General features: G+C 38.6%; 1 protein-coding gene across 3 annotated transcripts; it reads right to left on the bottom strand.

Moving 5' to 3' along the window:
- Nucleotides 1–1,666: 1,666 nt before the first annotated feature.
- Nucleotides 1,667–14,806, bottom strand: ranbp3b (RAN binding protein 3b). 3 transcript variants are annotated; one of them, XM_040144412.1, is made up of 17 exons: nucleotides 14,683–14,806; nucleotides 12,548–12,603; nucleotides 11,675–11,711; nucleotides 11,498–11,575; nucleotides 11,321–11,392; nucleotides 8,095–8,160; nucleotides 7,902–7,994; nucleotides 7,567–7,676; nucleotides 7,073–7,192; nucleotides 6,686–6,786; nucleotides 6,492–6,567; nucleotides 6,286–6,382; nucleotides 4,863–4,987; nucleotides 4,648–4,768; nucleotides 3,582–3,724; nucleotides 2,678–2,873; nucleotides 1,667–2,011 (listed from the first exon to the last, which is right to left on the bottom strand). In XM_040144412.1, exons 1-17 carry the CDS (start codon nucleotides 14,702–14,704, stop codon nucleotides 1,968–1,970), a joined length of 1,557 nt encoding a protein of 518 aa, XP_040000346.1. In that variant the 5' UTR covers nucleotides 14,705–14,806; the 3' UTR covers nucleotides 1,667–1,967. The 3 variants fall into 3 exon arrangements, with proteins under 3 accessions (XP_040000346.1, XP_040000347.1, XP_040000345.1); XM_040144413.1 differs by having other exon boundaries at nucleotides 12,548–12,561; nucleotides 14,683–14,787; XM_040144411.1 differs by lacking the exon at nucleotides 14,683–14,806 and having other exon boundaries at nucleotides 12,548–12,646.
- Between the last annotated feature and the right edge of the window lie 6,733 nt (nucleotides 14,807–21,539).

Here is a 21,539-nt window from a genome sequence, read left to right as displayed (position 1 = left end):
TTTTGCAAATGCAGTACATTATAACTTGCAAAAGTATCCTTTTAAGTTCTTTTCACCTGTATCAATGTGACTATGCCAATATAGTAAAGATGTACTTTCCCAGTTTTATCAGTATCCCATCAAAATTCAAAGACATCCCATTTAGTGAAACTGAAGGATAACCTACATGTATATGTTTGACTCAGGCAAAACCATCCTGTAAATTATGCAGATAGATTTGCTTTATACAGCCCCAACATCTAAGGTCAGAATTGGTTTTTGGTTACTTTCTTTACACGCCAGAGTCATTTACAGGAGACACTGTAGAAAAATAATTTCCTTTTGAGTCACTACAGAAAGGCAGATAAGGAGGAGAGTTTCAGAGCAGCGGCAGATATGCTCCTAGTCTGGATGTACAGATTCTGTTGAACTGTTACAACAGGTACAAGCATCAAATATTCATAACTTTGTGCCTGATGCACTTAGTGTATAAGCGAGGTTTGGTCTGATTCCTGCTCAGTGCACTCACAGCACAGCATACATCAACCTGTGGGTCAGATTCAACACATGAATACAAAACAGATGAATGAGTCACTCCATGCATTCAGTTATGTTCAAGGATGAAATCTGTTATTTCTTTGGCTGTTAATCCTTGTAGTGTTTCAATACAGCTACCTAAGAGTAGCAGTGCTAAAGTGTGTCACACTCTGCTGTCTTACTCCAAATATTTGGATTTTAAGTGAGGATCTTTCAAATATAATCATAATTTTAGAGGGGGAAGTGGAAAAAAAAATAAAAATAAAAATAAAATTAAAAAAAATTAAAAAAATCAAAAACAAAAATCGCAGACATCAGTCCAAAATGGTTTATTTTGTAAAGGGGGCAGTTGAAGGAGATGAGAAAACATGGTGCGCTACTAAATGATATATTCAAATGTACATGACATTCAAAGGGTATTACAGTTATCACTCAAATTTCCACACATGAAGTTAAGTCTTCATTCCAACATGTTTTCGAAGTGTAAATGGATAAAAAGTTTGTATATTTTCAAAATAAAAAAATATATCAACACAATAAACCCTTGGGATGCTGAAAAGAAAAAACAGAACAGTTACATGCAGAATGAGAATGTAGACTGATGAGTTTGAAGAAAAAAAAAAAAAAAATTAAAACCCCACAAGGTGAATGACTAACACATCTTATTAATTTAGAGAAAAATTTGAAGTGAATCCTTCTGCCCTTTTGTCCTCATTAACTCACATTAGCAGAAATGGCATTGTTTCAGTCCTTTATTCACTATAATATAGGTCAATAGGAAATATAAGAAACTGCTATTAATGACAACTTGAGTGGTCTTGGCTAGCCATTACAAACAGCACATATGTGTTGAGATGCCTCATGACAATGACGGCCCAAAATAAATTACATTTGCCAAAACCTAACGCACAGACTGGTTGGGGCGGGGGGCGGGGGGGTGGGGACTCGATGTAGGAACAACTGACTGGATGACTAGTCAAATACACTGTGAATGAAGCTCCTCTGGATGTGTGGCGTCCAGAGGTACGGCTGTAGAGTGAGTAAAAAGGTCCCAAAGTAGAAACTGCAGTCTTAACATGTGCCATACTTTAAAATGTAGAGGAAAACACCCTTACGCTCATCAATATGATGAGCAGAAAAGTCCCAAACCAAAGCTTTGAAGTCTTTATTTTTGCTATCGGGGAGAGGAAAAAATACTCGAAAACAAAAATAAAACACAAAACAGGAGAGGGAGGGAAGAAACAACTCCAGATATTACGCTGAATGCAGAGAAGATGAACTGCACGAGTTGGGTGAGACACTCCGGCACAGGGGGTTATTTCCTGGAGCTAGACTTCTAATATCCAAAAGTACTGGTCTGGAGGACCCATGTTGGTCAAGGGGTGTCCATGGAGATGCCTACAGCAAAATGCCTCAACCGCAGCATCTTAGCAGGCTGTCCACAAGTGACGCTATGTGCTTCCTGCTGCCTGGCTCTCTCCTCCCTCTGAATTACCTGCAGGAAGGGAGTGACAGCAGGTTGTGGGTGAGTGGTCTGAATATATGTACACTCAGTTAACAGTTTATTAGGTACACCTAGCTGAAATTAATGCAGTCTAAAACAACGGTCCTGGAACAATTCCTACCTTCATGACAGTTATAATGTTCAGCTTTCATTGAAATTGTTTTAAAGCAGCATTGATTCAACTTTATGATGATTTTGGAGGACGTTATTTGTGTTGATGTGACCTGTATTGTGTGTTATTCAAGATAGGTGTTTCTGTTATTTAGTCTACCCTGATTGACATAAATGGAGTGGAAAAAAACGAGAGAAGCCTTCTCTGTATAATGCAATACAATTCAACTTCAACACAAACTGCGGCTTCCAAAATGAGCAGGAATTTGAATCAACACCTTTCTAAAACAGTTTAATAGAGCAATACTAATGCTTAAACTGCATTAGTGTCAGCTAAGTAATACTAAACTGAAAACTAATCAACTGCCAACTGAGTGTATATTACAGTGCAAACTGCTGCTGTGGAACAAACAACCTGAAAGCATCTATAGCAGCAATAAAAAAAAAAAAAAAAAACCAAATCCTCACATTAATTTGGTTTAAAAAGGTAAGTAAACCTGGGAATGTCCAAACACATATTTGAACGAAGAACTAAAAACCACTGACTTGTAGCAGGAGCGGAGGCTGAAGCAGAAGCGGAGGCATTGCCTTCCTCGTCGCTGTCGTCCTCGTTGGACTGTGGTACCTCAGCCTCAGGGATGGTTGTTGCTGGGGCCTCAGGCTCCTGCTCCACCCTGCTCTTCAGGGCCAAGATACGGTGATGTAACGCTGCAGCCAGCTGACCTATGTCCTTAGAGCTACCCTGAGGAAAAGAGACAAGGGTACAGGCAAGTCAGCCACATTGAAGAAGAAGCAGAATAAGAAGCAGAAGAAGAAGCAGCAGATGAAGAAACAAACAAAACATCAATATACATACTCTTTAATTTTACTGTTTCCTACATATTAAAAGTTTGCCTGAAAAGCAAGGGATTATTAAGTTTGAGACATTGGAAGTATCGAATTTCATTAACAATAGTTTAGCACCACCTGGAATTAATAAGTGAATGAATTGAAATGGATTTTGTACTGTTTAAATTCACATTAATCCTAAATTTATCATAACAACTGGTATACGTGGAGAAAGTGTCCAGTTTGCATTAACTTAAACAGAATCAAGTGAATTAAAATGAGAGCAGATCAGAAAACATGGAGCTTTGTTACTAAAATATAACGAAGAAAAATAAAACCTGTCTCTTCTAAGTGTTTGAAATAAAAGCGTGATTCTCTCTGTAGTTGAGGTAAATATGGTACCATGTATGGTCAATATATCAAATAAATTCAGTCAATCGCGTTATTATAATGTGCACAATCAGGTTATTTACTATCAAAATAAAGCTCTGTGCTCTCTGCTCTATGTTTTAGTCTTTTTGCATTTGTGTAGGGAAAAAAAAAAAAAAAAGATTAAAATCTCTCCCAGGCTTGAAAATAAAAAATTCACAGCCCTAGCTTAAAGTTTTACATACAAACATACCGATATTAAGAAGACCTTGACCCCTTGGTCTTCTGTGTCCATGGCAGTGATTCGTACACTCTTCTCGCTGGCCTTGTCCACCTGCATCTGGGGCCAAAGTTTAGTGTTGAGGATCAGCCGGAGACTGCCCTGGGTCCTCATCACTGGAAAAGTTTAACCATAAAACACAAACATCAATCAACTACAGGCCCAAGCAGCCAATTACTTTACCATCTTTTTAGCCCTAGTTATTCATCATGACTATGATCTCACTGCTGTGAATTGTAATGAAGGAGATAGATCTATATATATCTATATCTATATCTATATCTATATCTATCTATCTATCTATCTATCTATCTATCTATCTATCTATCTATCTATCTATCTATCTATCTATCTATATATATATATATATATATATATATATACATATAAAAGAAGATAGTAGTAGTAATAACTATAGGCCTATAGTCCCAGCAACTTCAATTTCCAAGGTGACTGAAAACATTATGTGCCAAGATCTTATATTCATATGCTCATCAGTATAAATACAGTGACAAGAAATGTTATCTACTATGGTTTGAAATAAAAGTGTTGTAAAGCAAAACATATGCATGCATAAAAAATAAAAACTTAATTTTTTAAAAATATAAAAATCTAAACGTTTCCATAAAAAGGGATTTGTCTTCTATTCTTACCTATTTCTTTATTTGATGAATAAACACTTTACATTACACCATTATACATATATAGTGTATTTAACAGCATGCTGTGGTGCCTTGTTCACAGAAGTGTGTAGCATGGGAAAAGGGCCCCCCCTGGTGTTCCACATCGGGTATTGTAATAATTACAGCGATGAGGACCACAATTAAGAACCCTGTGTTTTTTTTAACTGAGATAAGTGCTATATATCCATCTACCCATCCATCCATCTGACACACACAACCAACCCACCAGAAAGCACAAGCATTCAAACCATGCAGTGATCGCTGAACCATAAACAACTGAAGCTATGCTAATACTTAACGGCAAGTTATTTATTTCATTTTTTCAACCCCCAAGAAGTTTCTGCATGTGTGTTTACCTAGACGGGATTGTAGCGTGCCGTCGTCTGTCGATGCCATGTCATTGAGCCTCAGCAAACCTCGACCTCTCTCTATCCATGACTGAGCAGTCTTCTCAAAAACATATAACTTGCACTGCATCTGAGGGAAAAAAAGTGCAGAGAAACAAAGACTATAATAGTTTCTGACACATTTATTTACTGCATCTCTTGAGTCAAGAGACCCTGCCCTCTACCTGTAAAACATTGCTTTCTGATTCCTCTCCAGTTTTGACATCAACTTTCTCTAAGATGCACTTCTTGGCTGTGGCTTTGGTGTACGCTGCTGCAGACTCCTCCAAAGACTCTGACACGTTGTTCACTGGTGAGATAAAACACAAGGGTAACAAATTAGCACCTCGCTCGAGTTGTCAATGTTTGGTCACTTAGCTTCTCATCTACAATTCATGTGCATGTGTGAAGAAGTCTTCCCTTTCTCCCATTATGTTCTTGTTGTGACACAAAAACAATATGCTCTGCAAAATTTTGGACTAGCCAGTACTGTAGACTGATCGTGAAGGACACAGGGTTGAACTATCACTTACAACAGAGCTTTACAGGCTGCTGCAGATCATTTGCAGAATAGAGTCACTTGAGCTCTGCACCCAAATAAACGAATGCCTGAGCATGCAGCAGCTATGAAACGGTAAATTTCTTTTCAATGTCACTGGACAAAGTGGAGAGTCACTATCAAACCACAAAACTGTATGTACAGTATTATCTCACCAAGTGAGACCCCACAAAATTACTGACTACTGGCAATTATGTAGTAACCATATTGAGCTTGGTTACAATGTAAGAAGTTCATGATTGGTTAAATATGAAACCAGTTAAAGGAAATTTCATTCTCTTAAAACAAACAATCAGCCTATTAATAAAATCAAAGCCTCCATTGTTGTAAACAAATTCATCAGACCAAGTCATACAGTATTCTTACTGTTATAATGTATTATTTTCCCCTATACCAAGCAGTTGATATTTTCCCTTGATCTGGATTCACTTCACACACATGCAAATGTGAATAACATTCTCTGCTGCACTTTATTCCTATTTAGCAGTTATTTGCATTCACTGTGTGAATCTAATGGGAAGGAAAGGGAAAGAAAGGAAAGGGAAAAAAAGAAAAGAAAAAAAGAAAGGAAACCGTTACCTCTTTTGTACAAAAATGTATGTAACTAAAAAAGTTACTGCCAGTCCTTCCGATATCAAATTCAAAAGGTTGGTTATTCATACAGAAAACTGCTTTAACATTTAAGGAAACGGCTGGGATATATCACAAGTGGTATGAAATTTGCAACTCTGATTACAGATTAATTATTTATTACACCCACAGCTCTTTAGGGAGGGCAATTCAAACACTAATTCCCAACTAAATTTGATGCTGATATTAAAAGACTTTATGTAACTTGTCCAACAGATGAAGACATATTTCAGTGACTATTTCTATTAGGATTACAACTTCAGTGTCCCATTTCTGTTGAACTGATTTTTAACTGCTCCAGGTCTTGTTTTTGTTGTTTATGGTTGTCACTGGAGTGAAGCCAAGTGTCACTTAAATCTATTAATAGTCTAGCCAAACACCAAACATTGTCTCAGTAATCGGTGGGGTTGTGTTCTTACCCTTCTCTGGGGTGGTTTCCTGTGAAGAGGGCTCTGAAGCAGGGGCAGCTGAAACCTCTTTATTTTCCTCATTTGATGACTCACCTTTGGGGGGACTCTGAAAATACAACAGAGCTGATTACTGGAACTTGTTCAAAGCTCAATTATTAGGAGTTTTCCAATTTGGCAAAGGGCAAACCATCTTTGCAACAAGCTATATAACTCACCAGAACTCTTTCGGACATGTTCTGCCCAAAAACAAATTTTGCCCCACTATCTGTACTGTTTGTGGCATTTTTTGAACTGAAAATGGAGGGGGGAAAAAAAACAAAAAAAACAGAACATTAGTAGGTTGACAGAAGTTAATCATAAATGAAGATTAGTTTCTAAATATACTCAAAGGAGGACACAATTCCATTACCTTGGGGTAGAGATGTACTGTAAGAAATAATTAGTGCCCTCTGATTGGGAGTCCAGTGGCACACTATCCTTTGACTTGTCTTCTGTACTGTTCTCGTCCAACTACAGAAAAATAAACTATCATGTTAAATCTTAAAAAAAAAAAAGGAACTGAGACCCTTAACGTAATGTAATTATCAAAATACATAAGTGTCACAAAATATAAGCTATAACAAGGTAACTCACTATTAAGAGCGACATCTCAAAGAAAAGTGTATAGGCCCCTGCTCTGACTGCCATTTTTAATTGTTTATCTGTTTTTGTTTGTTACGTTTTCGTCCCAAGTTTGCACGCTCCCTGTGTGTCACAGACAGGTATAAACCTACTGAACAATTGGAAAACAACCCACCTTTGCTCTGTCTTTGATATTCTGACCAAACACAAAAGATATTGCTACATCTGTCTCTTTCTTCTCTCTTCCGCCTCCATCTTTGTTACCACTTGCTCCATCTTCCTCATTTTCATGTTTCTGAAATGAGGGGGGAAGAGACCCACCGATCAACTGTTATCCATTTTCACAGGTGTATTTTTTACATTCCAGTTTTACAACTACTCTTTGCACCCCTGAGTAGAAAAAAAAGGAACTTTAACTAACAAATTTCCCTCATAATACAGTGATTAATTTGATGTCTAACATTTGTATAACTTGCTATGAATATTACTCAAGATTTAGTATACTTCCCCATTACAGAGGAGCATGGAAATAAGCACAAGTCTTTCACTCTTCTGTAAAGAACCTGGTTTCACTTCCTGATGCGTTAAACAAAGCTTATACTGTACTGATTGACATTGTTTTTCAGCATCAAGCCCTTGATTAGAACAGGCTGAGATTCAACAACTCACAAGTGACTTGGCCAGGTTGGCTGAGTGCTCTGTGTTGTTCAGGAAGAGGGACTGGGTCACAGGTGCCCCATCTGATGACTTTTTCACACCATTGGTTCCACAACTGGAATCTTAAATGTTCAAACAGAATGGAGAAAGATTATTTATTTATTTATTTATATTTTTTTAACTGTCCAAAAGGAAATTTACCCTGTTATAAGGCACTTGAGGAAAACGCACTATTCAAGTTATCAGTATTCAAAGTTAAATGAATTATCAGACTAAGAAGATTTTAATGATGTTTAAGAATATTTAAGTATTAACTAAAGAGGGCAGGTGACTAAAAGCTAACTCACTGGACTCTATATGTGATTTAGAGGGCGGCGCCTGGAGAACTGCAGGGCGGAGGACACTGCGTTGCTGCTCCTTGGGTTTCTGACTTGGGACACCTGCAAAAGAACAAATTGTCTCATGCATTGTTGTGGGTCTTCAAGTTCTCAGTGTGAGACAATATTATACGAAGACAAGCAAACAACATCAAACGCCAACCTGAACTTGGTGCCTGTCCATGTATGAGAGTTGGTGGCTTTAAACGGAATCCCACAGGCTTCTCCTCTGGTGAGATTGAGCAAAAGAGAAAGCAGACAATTAAAAAAAAAGACAAAGAGTTGCACAGCAATTTAAAAAGACTATGTTCCTTCTGTCTTTGCACCTTTCAAACAGCAGCAGCGACAGTTACCACGGTAACCCTTTTAGAGCCCCAAGAGTTGTGTTGCGATCTCACTCATGTGCTGTAACACGACAGGTTCTTGGGCCTCTGTTCCATTTCTACCTCCGTCTCTCCATCTAAGTGGCTTTATTAGCCTGTCATGACCTGGCCCTAATCAGCGCTAAAGCAGAAACCCTAAAGCACTTGTAAAAACTGCATCCTCTTTTTCCTCAATATTTGAGCTCATTCCTGTGTCCAGTGAACGATCACGTTAAATTAAATTTCATTTGATTTTTTTCCCCCTGCCCCGACTGTCATTTTACTGACCACCATAATTCCTAAAACACAGAAGTACTAAATACATATGTGCAGTGATTTAAAAAAAAAAAAAAAAAAGCCAACCACGTAAGCAATCTAAAAACAGTTTTTAAAAAAATCCAATTTAACCCAATTAACAAATCGAACACCTTGGAAGTGAAATAAATGGCTGAAATTACTACGTCTCATACTTTACAGAGCTTCCACCTGTAATGCTTATTGTACTTCTGCATCTAAGTCGATTTACAACCAATCAGCGTTTTATTTTTGCTGCGTTCTTCTTTGTTTTCACTTTAAAATAAGTGCTTTATGTAATATGACTGAAGTGGTTACAAATCATTTGCTGTTTGTTTGCCTAAGTGGATGCCCTGTCCTGTCTGTAAAGCTGTGTTAACTGGTGACATCACCCCCCTGTATCTTTAAAACAATTGAGATGGTGATTAGAATTATGGCCAGACACTAAAAGTAAGTTAAGTTGGTTAGCAAAAACCAAGATCTCAATCTGCCCATCAAATCCAAAGTACAATTTGATAGGGTATTTCATTCTGTAACATGTTTAACACATTTGCACTACTAGAGGAGACAGGGCCCTGGACCTGCTGTATGCTAACCTTATAAGAGTTCTACAGTGCCATCACCATCCCGCAGAAGATCAGACCACAACCTGGACCCCCCCTTCAGCCCAAGTACAGACCACTCATCGTGCGTCAACCTACCCCCTTCGAGACTGTGAGGTGGCCGTTTGAGGAGACATACTACTACTACTCTGCAAGACTGCTTTCAATGCACCGACTGTGATGTTTTTCTCGTGCCAAATGGTGAGGACACAGATGGAATGACTGTGACCAAGTACATCAACTTCTGTGTTGACACCTCTGTTTTGGTTAAAACTGTCCATGGTTTTCCCAACAACAAGCCCTAGGTTACCAAGGATATCAAAGCACTATTGAATGAGAAGAAGAGGGCATTCAGGTCAGGGAACGGGAAGGCAGTACAGACTTCCCAACTACAGCCAACAGTGAATATCAGAAAGAAATGAGGCCTATAGGAGGAAGCTGGAGCATATGTTGAGGTATCACGATCATCACCAGTTACAAGCTTAGCAGTCAGATGTAAGATGGGAACATCAACAGTATGGCTCTCAGTTTTTCCAAATATCAAATTCAAACGAATTGGAAATGACACGCAATTTCTCCAAATGAATGTATTTGTACATTCTTCTATTACTTTTCTTGTAACGGAGCAATTTCCCTGTGGGGATCATTACAGATTTTCAGATTCTGATTTTACTTTGAATAACTCACACAAATACCAACAGTCCCACTGCAGTAATAATTTCAGTAAATCTCAGTCAGTATGTGCTTTTTTCTTTGCAAAAAGCATCAATTAATATATTTTTCATCTTGCCTCTCCTGTGATTACATCACTGTAGATTTAAACATTAATGACAGAAATGCCTAATTGGCCTATGATTCTGATCAGTTTTGCATGCCCCCTCTGATGAGATGCATTTGTGAACCATAACAAACATCCTGCCTGACATGGTGAACAGTACACTACCAACTGTTATATGATAAATGTGACTGATTCCAAGTTTGACCCGAACAGGGTCCCAAACCAAAGCAAAAAGACAGCACTGGCATTGAATTGAGACCAAAACTTGTTCTATACCAACATCCAATTAAAATCTAACTGACCCCTACTTGCACTGCCAAAGTACAAGTAAACTCAGAACTTGTTTTCCAGCTCAGTTTGGCAGTTCCAACAGTCATAATCCAAAACAGAACTACATTATGTACAGGCATGGTCACGGGTCACACAACATCATAATGTTCCCACAATGAAGAAGTCTTCTCTGAATTACTGGAAATTTTATAAGGCTACTCTTTAGTAAGTTCAGTTTTGTTTCAATACTGACAATTAGCTAAACAGGCTAATAAAATGGACAGATTTCTCTGCTCTCTGCTGGGTATATTCCATGTTCTATTTGCAACACATGACACAGTTTGACACAGGTCATTGGTATAGCCAGAGACAGACAGAGAGGAGAGAGGAGGACCAAATTCCTTTCAAATAACCAAATCTCAACCAGACGTTAATGCAACAAACCGGCCTGAACCAACAGAGATGTCCAACTTGACTGGGAATTCACTAATCTGGCATGGTAAGTTTCTTCTGATTTACCAACTTTATAAAATTAATACTATATATAAAGAGGGGCAACTGAGTAAATATCTTGTTTATTTCAAATTTTTAATTGCACTCATCTTCAATGTACATTCACTTATTGTTTAAAACATTCCTGAAAAAATCCAATCATGCCTGTGGAATTAGGCTGTGTGGAAGTTGTGCTTCGCATTTTGTAACTGCACATTTTTTTTTCTATGCATGAATACCATCAGACCTCCACAGCAGATACTTAAACGGCTAGCTCAGAGGTAAAATTACCATGTGAGAGGTTAACTACAGCTGGTCAGAGTGAAGGGGGAGCATTTGCAGGCAGGGAATACGCAAAACTTCACTGACATCTTATTTGCAACTACTGATGTCATGACTTTAGAAAACAAACATCTTCAAACATGATTTCTGACAAGTAAAAGTTATTGTTTGCTGATCTTAGTCGGTTTATCATATTTGTTGTCTTAAACTGGTGAAAAAAATTACATGTTTTGCCCCCAAAACTAAGATTTTTACTGCATGGGGCCTTTTAGTTGTGAAGAGAAACTAATGGTTGTCTAGATGTCTCACCTGGCTCAGAGTCAGAGTTCCCAGTCGGAGACTGGCAGAAACTTGAGGGCATGAATACATTGTTCTTGGGAACTGCAAAGTAGTGGACAGGCATTGCACTCAGCATACAAATCAATGTGTACACCACAAGCAATCAAGAAAAAACAAATGCTCTTTTTAGTCACCACGTGCCCTTACCAGAATGTGGGGGTGGGAACGATGAGGTCCTTTCCCTTTTCACTGGGGGGCAATAGCTTGCCTCGTCTTTATCTGAATCTGAAAGTGGCAATAAAATATTAGTACCAATCCAGTATAAATAAATCTATGAGAAAGATAATATTAACAAAAAAGTGGCAGTTTGGACATTGGTTTTACCTTCTCCATCCTCTGCACTTGAGCCCTCCGCAGATCGCTGAAAGAAAACACGATAAGTCTTTTAGCTCTTCTTTCTCCCAAAAGAATGGTCCTCGTCATTGAAATCATTAGAAAATTAAGGACACATAAAAAAATAGCACTAGGTTGCATCTTGCTTGACCTCAGTGGCTTTCTTTCTGGAGCTGCAATAATGGATAAAAGGTGAAAAGTGGTATCAATTCAAGCAAGATTTGTTTGACATGAGGTCAACATACACTCAGTTGGCAGTTTATTTAGTACATCTAGCTTAAAATAATGCTGTCCACTACAGCAGTCCTGCAATAAATCCTCTCTCCATGAAGGCTATCATGTTCAGTTTGTGTTGAAACTGTTTTGTAGAGGTGTTGATTCAACTGAATAATAATTTTGGAGGCTGCAGTTTGAATTGTATTGCATTATATTGACTGGTGTTTCTATTATTTTCCACCCTATTTACATCAATGAGGGTAGGCAAAATTTCTGTATAACACAATACAGTTAAACAGCAGCACAAACTACATCCTTCAAAATGATTATACAGTTTAATCAACACTTCTTTAAAAATTGTTTAATGAAAACTGAACATTGTAACCTTAATGAGTGTAGTATTTATTGCAGGACTGCTGTATTAGACTGCATTAGTTTTAGCTAGGTGTACCTACTGAACTGCCAAAATTGTACTTTGACTTGTTGACAGTTCTGCTAATACTAAAAGATTTGAGCTCAGCAACTCTTCTGCAATATGCGCTTTTCAAGAATTCAGTCCAGAATAAATTTAAGTATACATAAGTATGCAAAAATCATAACATTTGGTTTCAGCCTTGATAAATACTCAAATAATATAGAGAATCTTACCTTCTGTGCTTTATCTTTTTGGAAAACAAACACAGGAGGCGCAATGGCAGGCTTGTCTGTTAAGAGAAGACGTAGGCTAGTCATCCAAGCACCAACTTAGGCGAACAGCAATCATATTAATGCATTGCGGTTGAAAACAAAATACTTAAGGCCCTGGCATCCTCATTATTTGGCCTTGAGTTTCCCCTTAAAAGCAGTGATAGCATGAATGTTGATAAAGCGTAGAAGGTTATGTGCATCAGTACTAATCAGCAATCTAGCACTTCATCAAACACCAATTTCATTGCACAGCAATACATCCCACAGGCATTACCACAATGCCAAAAGTCATCCAAAACATTCTATATTACACAGACTGTTTGACAGATAAAAATTTTGTTCCTCAAACTTACAGTGCCTCTTTAAGATACTTCTGGTGACACTTACAGTGAGGTAAAACAACTATTTACTGTTTATTTAAATGTCAGGTTTAGCTGGGTAAATAATAAGTGTAAAGAGGGAAGTGTGACCACAGTGACCCCAGAAAAAACATTTTTATAATGCTGAACAATGTCTAATTTCAGTCAATTTTCGCCAGTCAAAAGCATCAGACTATACCACAGTTAAACGTGCAATTCCATTAGGAGTACCAGGAAGAATGAGATCACATTATATTGACCTAAACTAAACAATCCTAAAATACAAAATGTAAATAACAACACATCAAACTGCCATCAAACTTTCAGTCACTCCATATGGCCCTACAGCTACTTTTGTTTTCAAAAAGGGGATTTTATTCATTTCGCCCACAAATATTTTGTTACTGCAATAAGCTCTTGTCGTAACCAATAAGAATAGCAATCGCCAGGCCAGGCAATAATTTGAATTCACCTCAGGTCACTTAATGCGTCTACCTTCACACTGCAACCTCTGTAACATGTGTAATCCTATAACGTTAGCAGACAAAGGTTTTCCTGTGTCTGGGTTGGGCCTATTACACTGAGCAGGTGTAGCATCGTTGTCGTTGTGAGTCTTGCCGGCTTAAATGCATGCGGTAACATCCAAATAGACGACAGCACACAGCCAGGATTGTTTACTGGACCGACTTTCAGCGTGTCTATCACAAACCCTCATGGCTAACGCTAGCTGTTTGTATATGATTCGTGTTTAATGGCAGAAAACATGAAAATGTTTTGTGACCTATATTTAATAATTTATCTCCCTGCTTTGTATCTCTCTGTGGCATGAAGTCAACTGTCTTGGTTAATGAATGTAAGAATTCCAGCATGCAACACTGATATTCACTTCACAAATTCAAGTAGCCCGAGATGTTCCCGGCTTATGTTAACCAGCTAGCATTGACACTATGTGACCCGTTCCAGCAAATACTCGGCGCCACCGGTTGTTCCCTAAAGCAGAACGTAGCTTAGCTTCCTTGCTATAGTTAGCTTGCTAATGCGCTCCATCCCGCATGAGTCATCTTGCCCGACAAGCAAGGACACCAAGATTCTAGCCGAATTCTCCTGCAGTTAACAGATCAACATAATGTCAAGCAAATCTGAGAGAAATAAATCATACATGTCAAGTAAGCAACGATTACACTGAAACATTGCCTCTTGACTGACGTTTCTCTTTCTGCGCGCCTAAATGAACGTCAAGCATCCCTGCAACTGAGCGCTGGCTACATTAAATAACAAGGAGGATGTCGTACTGTAAACGTTTCAATTCAAACGAAGCAGCAAACTGGCACTGCGTTTGTATATTAGCTTTGTTAGAAGCAGGTATTTTCAACTTTGGCCCTGCATGCCTGGGTTTATATCCACATTAGATCATTTAGTTCACCACAGATGGCAAAACACACTAACTATAAATAGCCGGGTGCTAGCGTTAGGGGGTAAGCCAACTAGTGGCAGGCAGCATTCGAGGGCGTTCCGAGGCATTCCAGGTATTACCCACAGCCCATTCGTTAGCATTGTTAGCGTGCTTGCTAACGTTGTGGTGTTGTAAACGCCGCGAAGCTTATAATTCACCGGAACTCACCATTAACATGCAGCCATGTAGCTTAATTTCAGTTAACAAATATGCAGACGGTGTGCAGGCTCCGTTCATAACGCCACAATAGCGTTATTGTTTTTCTCATACTGCCACTTACTCACCTTCGTTTGCCAAGTCCGCCATTTTACTTCGACGCTCACACACCCACAACCCACCGCGCAGATAATACAAGTCGAGGCAGAAGTGTTTTTAGTGGCAGAGAGCGTATTGTCACCGGTACCTATTGCTTTTAAGCGATCCCCTGCCCTCGCTTGTGCCATTTAGTGAGCCAAAAAAAAACACATATTGCCTGTCCTTGCCTGTCAGTGTGTATATGTTTTTAATTAAACACGATTCAACTAGCTCCAAGGAACAGCTTAAAGTTTGCTTGGAGAGCCTAACCAACTAGTACAGCAACTCCTCAGGCCCCTATAGAAATGTGATACCACGATGTGATAACACAGATTCAAAAAGTGCTACCTACTGTGATGTGGTTGCAATAAACTCACCACTGAGTGACAGACAGAAAGTTAACCACAGACCTTTGAAAGAGTAGTTTACCACAAAATCCCAACTCAAAGTCCTTTTACTAGGTTTTTCTGGACCTTTCAGGCACGCCTCACGGTCTTCCTCAGCTAATAGAGTTCACGGAGATGGCTCAGTTGTCGTCGTCATTGTTATTGTCATTAATGACAACAAATGAGCTCCCAAGGCCTCGAGGAATGAGGCAAAGTGCCAGGAGGAGGACATGCTGCGCAGATCTGCTCATGGCACGCAAGAAAAAAGAAACCACACAAAAAGATGAACAATGTCGAGAGTGCAACAATAAATCTCCTCATCAGCAGTTACTGAGGAAAAACAGTCATATGTGACAGGGAGGAGGCAGATGAGTAGTATAGTAATGAATTTATACCCTTTATTAAAAAAAGGACTGAAGAGGAACAGTTCTCACAAAGGATTCTTCCCACTTTGAGGGCCATTCTAGTTTCCAATATGCAGTTTTGAACTGTCTCTTTCTTTACACACTATTATTCTTGTTTATTTACCTCTGCTGTTTTCAGTTGCACCTCTACAGCCTTCCCCAGAAGTGTTACTGTACAGTTGGTGGTGGTATTAGTATGCCAGCAATGTGGGGGTAAACAAACAAGGCAGAGTTTGTATTTCTTGGATTCAGAGTGTGTCTCTCCTGTTATCACCATGTGTACATTTGTACACACAGTGGCACAGTGCTGCCCCACAGCGAGGGAGCTCATGTGTTTAAATCCAGCAGAGAGCCGGGCTTTTTTCTTAACATAGCCAGAAATAACACTTTATATGACAATGATAAAAGCAGGCATGTTGTTCACTGTGATGGATTTACATACATGTTTGTTTTCATGCCTTGTGGAAATTGAGGAAAGGACATAAAATCCAAATAAAAGAAAAAAACTAAACTCTTCAGTATGTTCTGGCAAATGCTCTGCAGTATTGTTAAGAATGACAAATACTACAATTATCCTCAATTTAACAGAGTCAATTTCAAATTCCTGTTTTTTACTCACTTACAGTCAGTGCTCCCTCCAAAACACTTTGTGTCCTTAAAGTCTAAAAAACATGTTGAACGCATTTCCTACCTCATAAAACGTTTACAAAGCCTTTTTTGAGTGTTTTGAAACCGGGATTTTTTACACCAGCTTCTCATTTATTGGTGCCCTGATACCTATTATGGAGGCCACAGTTAGCTGTGAATCAAATCATGAAAACACCATGGACAGTTCTGCGGCGCTGATTGGTTCCCAGAACTGTAAACAAAGAGCCACTCCGCTGTGATTGAACCCAGGAGGGCCACATGCCCAGGAATTTGGGGACTCTAGACAAAAGCAAGCATGAATCAAAATTCTTACCCTTCTCAGTCTGCCTTTTCTCAGCATTACTATCTGACATTTTCTTTTGTCTGATCAGACTATTTCCATATGGTTGTTGTTACAGCTTTGTGTCACACAGAATGAGATGATCTGCTTGTCTGCTGCTTTGCATGTGTCAATTTTTAATGTAAAGCTAATGCAGGTCACTTCACCTGCCACCAGAGGGCAAACTAGCACTTAAAGCTGGAGGTAAACCTCCCCCATACACAGACAGTTATCACCTCCTGTACATGATTCAACAATAATTAATAATTACAACAAACCCACCCCCCCTCCAAAAAAAAAAAAAAAAAAAATCTCCAAAACACTTAGAAGTCTGCTTTCACTTATAAGTGAGGCATTTATGGTTCAGTGTCTTACCTAGGGACACATCGGCACATGGACCACCGGGATCGAACTGCCTACTCCGGGAGCAGTGGACAACCCGCTCTACCACATGAGCCAGGCACTCCAGCACAAATGCCAGATAAAGCCAGATAAAGAAAAAGGATTTGGGCAGAAATAATTGGGCGAATACAGCATTGGGAAAATATTGAACCAACTATTTGTCTTGTTCAATTATGGTTGAGGAACACTGAATAAAGCACATTTCATAAGAGTATATATTGCTCAATGTTGACCAACAGTTTTCAGAAAGAATCATACTTCAAGTTTCACCTTCAGGCACCACTCAAACAGGCTACAGCATGTGTTTATGCTATTTGCCACAGAAGGCTCTCATCTGTCAGAACAGCTTGGCTTGTGCTTTGGGCCATGACAGTTTTGTTTCTTTTTCTCCCCATCACCGTAGGAAATTTCCAATGTCCACTGTATATCAGTGACTTGCCATACTTTTATTGGTAGCAGGCCAAGGAACTTAATTCTTACTAAACTCCAATTATACTCCAGATAAATGTCGGTACATTTTTGTTGTGCCTGACAAAATTGGCTGTGTTGCCGTTCAGTATTGTAGCCTGTTAAAATTATAAAAGCGGCTAACTAATTTCAGAATCCATCAGAGTGTTGTAAAGCTGACTCTCTGTCCCCCTGATGTGTGTAACATTTGTGTAATGATATGAGTTCCTTTGAAGTAATGCAAGACCACTTCAGACACACTCAGTCGATTGTAACTAACACCTAAAGATAATACCCAGGGAAATTTTGACTTCAAAATGTACAGGGGTAGTTATGATACAAACAGTCTTTCATATAACCCCAAAACCATCGTATTTGTTGAGTGTCAATCTATTCGATCTCATTTTCTAAGCAGTGTCATCTGAAGAACACAGCTTGCGGGAAATGTTAAATACAGTCGAGTGATGATCAAATCAGAATAAAATACAAGTGCTAGCTTGAAAGCTGCACTGACAATAATGGAGCATAACAGCTAAAAAAAATGTACAATTTAGCCGCATTGGAACATTTAGTACAGAAGTGTAAAAATATGCATATCCATATGATTTTTCATGTTGAGCAAAACCGTACGGTGCCAGTTTATCAGGGGCCTGGGAGACTTGTAGTGTGCTTTACAGGTCAGACCCAATGTACCAGTGATACCTGGACATAGCTTCTTGTGTCTGTACCCTAATTCCAGAAAGAACGTTAATATTGGACGATTGTGCAAAATCCAGGTTACATTTGTTAAATGCAAGCCCTTAGTTTGTTAGAGTCTTCAAAAACTGTGGCCACTATCATTGAGGTTAAGGCAAGGTCATGGCTAGGGTTACACAAAAAAAAGCAAATGTTAATTGCAGGTCTGTGACTGGACAGGAACTCCAGTCTCTCGTACAAAAGGAAGGTGCAATACACGCCCATCAACCAACCTCGCTTTCTACTTTGCTACATAAAATACAATCTTCATTGGCACTGAATATGGATAGATTTGTGTAGTATTAACCTAAATTCAAGGAATACTGGGTTGTGTGCTTACTGTATACATCAACTCACATCCTTTTTGTAATGACATATTGGGCATACTGTGTGCTAATCTACATAGACTACAAATAATTGTGGAAAACATAATGTTAAAGTAAATATCCCATGAAACGGTGACTTTAAGTTCTGGGGAAACAGTGCATCTTCAGTGGTAACCCTGTGCTGCACAGTGGATGTAATTACCCATTAGTTTACTCTTAAGATTGACCACTCAGGGTCCAATGTCCCGACCCTAACATCTTGTCACAAAAGATAACACATCCAGTGACAGAATTACGGATACCATTTCACGGGATCTTTAATATTACAGTGAATATACTTCTTTTTTGTTGTTGTATTTTTACCTCTGGTGATTATGGGATAGCCTTCATCTGTCATTTCTTTCTTTTTATGTTGTTTTGTTGGTGGTATCCGAAAAGTAATGGCTGAATTTTGAAATGTTTACTGTCAACAAACAATGTCCGCAAAAATGTCTGCGTGGTCTCGGTGACCACATGGTATTTCCGTACCTAAAACTATCATGTTACAAAGTTAAACTTATCAAACGAACGTATCTCCTGACTCCTTTGACAATAACATAGAATTTTTGCTTTGCACATTCATGGTCCTAGCGAGAGAAGAGAAAAACTACTGATTTTGCATCTTCCTGATCTTCCCATTTGTGTCATCATCACACCCCTCCTGATGCTTCAAAATCAGTAAAAAAAAAAAAAGGAAATATGAGAACTTATAGAAACCAAATTCTTTTTTGATAGTTTTCCTCTATGCTTGCTTTCATTTTTTTTAAGGTACATGCAGTTTACAAATGGATGGTTGCAACAGATATAAATGTTAAATCAATATCATTATTCATTTTACAGCATGTAAGACAGCTCTGTCCTCTACTCTACTCTAGGGTTTTTTTGTACTGCGTGCCTCACACACTGATAAATGGCTTTTTGGAGATGAAGGGATAAAACAACATTTCATATCATCTGAAAGGAATGCTGAAGACAACACAGTGTATCATCGCAAGGCCCGCGTCCAAGTACCCTTGGCAGTGGGCCATCATCTCCTGACAAATATTAAATGCCATTTATCCATCAGGATTTTTCAAATTTGTAATTGACAACAGGAACAGAGTTAATTACAGCCAAATCTGTAGTTTTTTTTTCCATTACAGATTGCTTTGCCAAATATTCAGATCTCTGTCACGTTTTAGTGTGATCAAACCCGCATTGCTTGCGTAAACATTCCCGCAAGACCAGACTCGCACAACAAGACCGAGGTAATTTGTTAATAAAATGAAGCAAATCAAATGTATACAAACTGCTATAGAGCCTGGGTGGCAAGTGGGAAGGAACGGGAAAGTCGCAGATTCCATCTATACAACATAACGCACAGTTGTAGTGTTCTGTAGTAGCAGTGCAGTACACAAGTGAAGTGAGCACCAGTACCCTGAGGGCAAGGGATATGAAAAGGCTCCATGAAATGCCTCACTGGGCTTTTGCAGGGGTGAATGTTGATGTGAGTACTGGTAAGAGTATAAACAGTGAACTGCGCTATCAGATGTCCACTCAGGCACTCGAGGCTCATTAATATCTGTCACGGTGTGTTCAACAAAAATCCATTTGAAAAGAACACAGCAGCTTTCTTTTCAGGAACGAACAGGAAAAGCTTTGGGCTGATATGCGATATGACAATGCTGACAAGTGTTTTTAAAGCAAAGTTTCCAAAGTGTCAGAAGACAACATGACCGAAGGGAGGATACCTCATGTCTGATTCTGTGCAAGTGATTTTTCATACATCAGAGTCAAGCGCTTATGAGAATACTGACAAGCGTAGCAGAGAAAGTCAAAAAAGCTTTTACTGCTGAACTAGCATATTTCCCAGCAACACAGCAGCAACATACAGCAAGTCAATTTAACAAGTCCGCACAGCAGTTTAATACATACATTAGCAGGAAATATTGACATCAGACTAATATACACTTCATTAAAATAGATTGAAGTCAGGAGAAATAAGCCTAAAAGATGATCTTTCATCATATTTGTATATGTTCAATATACATACATGAATGACTTTACTATGCAGAGACTTATGACTTATTGCTTGTCATTTCCAGTTTCCTGTCAGCCATAAGGGTCAGAACTGGTTTTTCATTTAGGCGTGGTGAATAATATTGATCCTGCGATTTACTCTTTATGGCATGATAAAACTTTGTGTTCCGTCTTTTTGGAACTTCCAAATACAATTTCAAGGAAATGAGGAACGGCAGAACCTTCACCTTTATACTGTGCATCAACAAATGTTTGCCTTGCGATATGCACTGTTAATTTTTAAACTTAATAGGTTGATTAAAGTAGGGAACACAATTTATCTCATCATAAAAATGAATGTTTTATTGTATGCGTGGCAATATTGTGGATTTGGATTGTAGCTGAGAAATAAAGAAATAGAAAAGTATCCAAGTAAAGCAGAGGTAGGATGTCAGTTCTGTGTGTACCGCGGTCATGCGTCATATTATCAAATGAGGCTCAGATGGGATTTCCCAGCAAGCTTACTAACTGCAAGTCTGATACATCTTAAGACAAATCTAGTATTGCATGTGCCCTTATTGTTTGCATATGTTGGACATAGAGAGATATTAATCCAAAATACTGCTTTACATAACGTTTGAAGAAGTAGAAGATTTAAAAACTTGAGGATATGGAAACGTTTTATAAATAGAAATATGTTTTTAACATTAAATAGGCGCTCATATTGGATGTCATTGTCACAGCAGTCATCATTTAGCATTTGGGTAGTGCTGGCATCAGTGGCAGGGCATCATTTTGAGGAGACTAGTGGAGCTATGTATCCAGGGCCACACCGTGAAGGGTGCCCTCAATAAGACTGGAGTTAAAAGTTTGTTTTGATACGAGATTTAAAAGTTCTAAGTTTTAAACATCAAAGGTAAACTATTAATGGTTGAATGTTTGACAGATTTTTTTGTATCTAAAACAATCACGAAGGAAATAATGTTCTGAAATGTTCCCTCTTCAATCAAATGATACAAATATCTGATCTATTGTTTATGTTAACACACTTCTCTTGAAACAATGTAAGGCCAAGGATTTCTGCAGGATAAGTTTCAACAGTTGTATCCTGGCCCAAAAGTGAATTATCCTGTTGTTTTTTTT

This window comes from Xiphias gladius, chromosome 14 (genome assembly GCF_016859285.1).
Source record: "Xiphias gladius isolate SHS-SW01 ecotype Sanya breed wild chromosome 14, ASM1685928v1, whole genome shotgun sequence".
In the NCBI taxonomy this organism is placed as follows: Eukaryota; Metazoa; Chordata; class Actinopteri; order Istiophoriformes; family Xiphiidae; genus Xiphias; species Xiphias gladius.
This window is presented reverse-complemented; position numbering and strand designations above follow the sequence as displayed.

Coding starts and splice junctions, on each gene's coding strand:
- ranbp3b (XM_040144411.1), bottom strand. CDS start 12,631: ATGACTAGCCTACGTCTTCTCTTAACAGACAAGCCTGCCATTGCGCCT. Junction 8,161..11,320: donor GAACTCTGACTCTGAGCCAG/GTGAGACATCTA, acceptor CAATCTCACCAG/AGGAGAAGCCTGTGGGATTC. Junction 2,874..3,581: donor TCAAGGTCTTCTTAATATCG/GTATGTTTGTAT, acceptor TCTTTTCCTCAG/GGTAGCTCTAAGGACATAGG.